Here is a 5,864-nt window from a genome sequence, read left to right on the forward strand (position 1 = left end):
ATATTTTTCCAGAAATTGGTTTCTCATCACCCTTTTATGCATAAGGGCAAAGTAGCAAATTCATTCCAGGTTACATCAGCAATGGGTCCCAAAATCAGTTGAGGGAAGGTCAGTCTTATTTTTGAAACCTCAAGGGAGGTCAATGAAATTATCAGAAACCTCCCTTGAGGTTTCTGAAATTATCCCTATATTTTAACGTACCTAAGTACCAAATATTTCAGATTTTCGGATTGACAACATAAGCCCTATAGATTTCATCAAGAAAGGACCAAAGATAGAATTCACAAACATTCACGAAGATGCATATCCGGAAATACACTATTAGTGTGTGAAGACTTACAGGTGGCTCCGTTCAACTTTGTTGCCCTCCGTCTCCTTTTTTGAATAGGCGAGCTTCAGGTAAAAGGCGAACTGAGGGGTTGAGATTATAGGCATAGGATAATCCACGTTTTCCCATTTTTTTTGTGGCTTATTTATAAAATATTGCATAAAAATATGGATAGGCAATTTATTTACAATGTGTGCGATTTATCCAAATTTTAATAACTTGTAAAAGTTGCCTCATGAAAATTATGTGTTTTATGTTTAATAGCCGAAGAAGTTTAGATTTAGTAGTCAAAGTTTTTAGGTTTAAATTTACTTTCTCCTTGTAACAAAAAAAGTGGTTATAGTTATTTATCGTTATCCTAGCTAATTAATGCCGGCAGGATCAAAATAGTTAGCCTTTAAATCTGCCTTCCAGCTTCTCCATTTTTTGCCAATAGATCTTAAGGTCCAAGCTTCCAGTCCCATAGGCAAAGCAAACCTTTCCTGAAACGTAGTTAGCAACAAGAAAATCAACACAACTTCACAGTAATTTTTGTACAAAGCATACATAATACAAAAGCTACCATTACCTTTATCACTTCTAACATGTCCATTTTAAGTTTCCTTGGCATCTTAAGCCATGTTTCAACATCTATTGGACAATACATACCATTCCTAGCCAAACTGCCCAAGAATTCAGAGAAAGAGGTTTTCTCACTTATTGGGATCCCATTGTCATCGAGTTTAATCTCAATCCGTGGAAGTTCCTTAGGCCGACCCCAAATTTCTTTCATAAATGTAGGGCCTCGGGTTTTCTGATGTACTTCACTTGAATCATTTGTAGTTTCTTTTCCTATATAAAATAAGAAAAAGGTGCAAGTTTGAACTTTGTGTTAATTAGAAACTTCCAATCACTTACAAGATCTTACTATTGAACTTTTCAATGATTAACCTTAGGCTTACACTTACAACGCATTGATTGAACATAAACATATATATATATATTCATTGTTTTCAATTCCAAAGCAATTGCCATTGAACTTTGTGTTAATTAGAAGCTTACTATCACTTACAAGATCTTAATATTGAACTTTTCAATGATTAACCTTAGGCTTACACTTACAACGCATTGATTGAACATAAACATATATATATATATATTCAATGTTTTCAATTCCAAAGCAATTGCCATTGAACTTTGTGTTAATTAGAAGCTTACTATCACTTACAAGATCTTAATATTGAACTTTTCAATGATTAACCTTAGGCTTACACTTACAACGCATTGATTGAACATAAACATATAGTATGATCGGTTTGATCGATTCGATCGTGCTTGATCGGTTCGATCGTGTCTCCTTTTCACTTTGAAGGATAATCTAAAATTGTGACTAAACCGATTAAATTCGATCAAAGATCAGTTGGACTAGAAAGCTCTATCAGAATTAACTTTTTGTATTGTTATTGGTTTAAAAAATAATTTTTTCATGGTATTAAAAAATTATTTAAGAAATTTATAGATTAAAGTTTCAAAATATTTCTATTGATAAAAAATTAGACCTCGGGTTATTGGGAAAAAGAATTGGCCATAATATAATGATTCACAAATGTAATATTACAGCTTACAATTAATGGAATTGCTTATAAAATAATGACCAGTATTTATCCAGCCCATTGGGCTCTTAAAATGAGTAATGGGTTCCTTGGAAAGTTGGATAGTTTTATGTTTGGTCTGAAATGATTTGCACATTCCGTACGTTGCCAATTGTTCTCCCCAAATCATAGCCTCGATTGCCAATTGTTGTCATGCCATTAAAAGAAAAATCATTCCAATACCATTTTTATGAATAAGACTGACGATTACTAACCAAGACTAGAAATCCAAAAACTGGACCATGGGAGTATCAATGAAAGAAAGGCCTTAAAGAGGCAAATTAATACACTAGTTTTAACTAATAACACCAAGTCTTTTATCACATCTGTCAGAAGGCTTAACATGACAAAAAACTAAGAATGTCGGTCATATTAGTAAAATACAAAAAAAAAATGCAAAACCCATCGACAAAAGGAAATAAAGCCTAGGCCTAGCAATTGAAACAGAGAAGAATAGGGCCAGTAAGCTTCAAAGCTATAAAAGATTCTAAATCAAATTATATTGGGACAAATCAACTTCAATCCCAAGTCCATTCTTACGAACCCAACTAATTTCCTCATTTTCATTCTCAACAACAGGATTGCCAACATCACTTTGCAAATATGTCTCAACATCCATAGTTGTGCCCATGTTATATCCAGCTCTTGCAGTGGTAGAGATAACCACTTGCCAATCCTTATCAGTTGGATCTTCCACATAAAAAATCTGTGATGCATGTGAAGCGAGTATAAATGGCTCAACATGAGGCCTCACGTTTGCAAAATTGACTAAAGTAAACCCATCAGCATCTTGTTTAATTCTCGAACCATTTGATATCCAATCACATTCGAATAACACCACCCGACGACCTCCGTAAATTAATTCAATCATTTTTTTCAAGACGCCGAAGTAAACTAGTTCACTCAAAACTGGATTTTGATCCCTTATACTTGCAAAATTGGATGTTGTTGCATTGACTGTAACACCACTATTCTGCGTTTTTCTTTTCTTCTCAACTTCTTTGGTGTGAAACCGAAATCCATTAACAACAAACCTGTCATGTTGGATTCCAACAACATCTGGACCTTTAGCAAGGAACCTCAACTCTCTCAACACCGAAACATTTTGAGGAAGTTCTAACTTGTCAATCTGTAAATAAATAAAAAAAAAAGAAGATGAAACTATATTTGAAGTCCTACAATTCAAATTGTACTTAATATTCAGAATTTTACTTACATGTTCAGCAAACCAACATGCAAAATTTTCGCTGTGCAAGCGCTCTTTTAGATGCTGTGGAATTTGAGGATGTCCTTCTTCTATCAATCTACGATGCTGCCTAGAAGTACATGAGTCAAAATTGTAATCATGCATTGAATTCTACAATAAAATTTTAATGCATCAAGTTGTAGTTGAACTTACTCAATGTAAGGTGTGACAGCAGCACAATTAAATAAAATATACTGATGTGCTTTACTCAAGATATGAGCATCAAAGACTGTTGGTTTGCCCCTCCCCAAAGGATGTCCTGATTCAGAGAATATATCTAAACCATCTTCAATTTCCTTATGTACTTCTTCATTTCTGCTTGGACGATTGAATTTTGTCTTAACATAGTCCGCAAGATACAATGAGCAAAAGTTAATGCATTCTTCTGCCAAGTAGCCTTGAGCAATCGAACCTTCAGGCCTACTTTTATTTCGAACATAAGATTTTAATGTTCCTAAGTACCTAAAGTATCATCATTCCAACCTCTCTAATTAGTTCCACAAATCAAAGAAAGCAAAAAAGGAATAAACATTTAAGGCATAATGAGAATTACAAGCAGTACCTCTCTATAGGATACATCCAACGATAATACACCGGCCCACCTAATTTCACTTCAGTTGCCAAATGAACAACTAAATGCACCATGACATCGAAGAAGGTTGGTGGGAAGCATTTCTCAAGATCGCAGAGTATGACGGCAATTTCACTTTCCAAACGAACCACATCTTGAGGACAAATAACTTTAGAACAAAGCTGCCTGAAGTATCTACTCAATCGAATCAAAGGATAGCGCACTGATTTTGGCAAAGTCTTTTTCAAAGCTATAGGCATCAATTGCTGCATTAGGATATGATTATCATGACTTTTAAGCCCTGAAATTCTTGGTGATTTTACTCGAACGCATCTTGAGACATTAGCTGCATAACCATCTGGAACTTTCACTTTTTTAGCACATTGCAAAACATAGTTTTCTGTTTTTTATCCATTGCAAAGGAAGATGGAGGTAAGTACACCTTTCCAGGTTCTGTCTCAATGGGATGCAGCTCTTTTCTTATTCCCATTTCTCTCAAATCACGGCGGGAATTATAATGGTCCTTTGCTTTATCCTCAATATCCAGCAATGTCCCCCAAATATTTTCACAAACATTCTTCTCAATGTGCATGAAGTCAAGATTGTGTCTTAAGACATTATCTTTCCAATATGGCAAGTCAAAGAAAATACTCCTCTTTTTCCAATTGAAAGGCAGCTTCGGATTACCTTTCACAAGTTTTCCAAATTTAATTTGCAAGTCTCCCAATTCACTCACAATCATATCCCCGGTTTGCAATGGTGGTCGCTTTCCATGTTCTTCGGTGCCATCAAAGAATTGGGCTTGCTTTCTAAATTTATGCTTACTATCTAAGAATCTCCGATGACCATATAGCAATATTTGAAACTATGAGTCAACCGTCGTGCATGAGTGAACTTGTGACAAACAGGACAAGCATATTCACCTTTAGTGCTCCAGCCAGATAACATTGCATATCCAGGGAAATCACTAATGGTCCACAACAGAGCTGCATGCAATTGAAAATTTTCTTTTTGGGATGCATCATAAGTTTGAATGCCAAAATCCCACAATTCGGTCAATTCTTTAACTAGAGGCTGTAGATAAACATCAATATTATTCCCAGGAGAGGATGGTCCGGGTATTAACAAGGACAACATGAAGTACGGTTGCTTCATACACATCCACGGAGGTAAGTTATATGGTATTAAAACTACAGGCCAAGTACTGTGTGTAGAACTCATGTTGTTGAATGGATTAAACCCGTCAGATGCCAACCCCAATCTAACATTTCGACAATCCTTAGCAAATTCTGGATGTAGATGGTCAAAAGTTTGCCAAGCTGGAGAATCAGCTGGATGTCTCATATAACGATCTTTTGTACGTTTTTCCTCATGCCATCTCATTTGAGATGCAATTTTAGAAGACATAAATAGTCTTTGTAATCTAGGTTTTAAGGGAAAATGCCACAACACTTTTTGAGGAATTTTCCTTTTTTCCCCAGTTGGATCATTTTCTGAAGCAACCCACCTAAGCTCGTTACATGTTTCGCATGAAGTTCTTTTTTCAGCACTACCCCAATAAAGAGAACAATCATTAGGACATGCATCGATCTTTTCATAACCCAGCCCCAATGTATTCATCAATTTCTCAGCCTCATAGTAAGAAGACGGCAAATTAGTCATGGCCTCCGGAAATGCTTCTCTCAACAGCTCAAGAAGCATATTAAAAATCTTGTTACTCATCTTACCCAGGCATTTTAGGTGAAGCAAACGAATAATGAAAGACAATTTCGAGAAATTTTTGCAACCACTGTACAAATCCTGTTGAGAATCATCAATCAATTTGTAAAATTTTTCAGCCTCTGAAACAGGAATGTCCCCTTCTCTATTCAATTCATTTGTTCCATGTGGTATCCCAAATACATCATGGACCAAGTCTTGCATGTCATTAGTCCCATTTGAAACCCCAATTGATGTATTTTCAGAATTAGATGTGGCTTCATTGTAGTTTGAAAGTTCTCCATGTGCTATCCAATTATTATAACCCTTGATAAATCCTACCACTTTCAAATGATCATATGCTTCCATTTTTGTCACACAAACACCCAT

General features: G+C 35.4%; 1 protein-coding gene across 1 annotated transcript; it reads right to left on the reverse strand.

Annotated features, from left to right (window-relative positions):
• Positions 1 to 4,143: 4,143 nt before the first annotated feature.
• On the reverse strand, positions 4,144 to 5,864 carry LOC113782267. The gene is made up of 2 exons (XM_027328165.1): positions 4,700 to 5,864; positions 4,144 to 4,604 (listed from the first exon to the last, which is right to left on the reverse strand). Exons 1-2 carry the CDS (start codon positions 5,862 to 5,864, stop codon positions 4,144 to 4,146), a joined length of 1,626 nt encoding a protein of 541 aa, XP_027183966.1.

This window comes from Coffea eugenioides, chromosome 9 (assembly GCF_003713205.1).
Source record: "Coffea eugenioides isolate CCC68of chromosome 9, Ceug_1.0, whole genome shotgun sequence".
NCBI lineage: Eukaryota > Viridiplantae > Streptophyta > Magnoliopsida > Gentianales > Rubiaceae > Coffea > Coffea eugenioides.

Excerpts from the sequence above, each read along its gene's own strand:
- LOC113782267 (XM_027328165.1), bottom strand. The coding sequence starts at position 5,864 with ATGGGTGTTTGTGTGACAAAAATGGAAGCATATGATCATTTGAAAGTG. Across the intron at positions 4,605-4,699 it reads ATCTGGCTGGAGCACTAAAG|ATAGTAAGCATAAATTTAGA; the intron begins GTGAATATGCTT and ends GGAGATTCTTAG.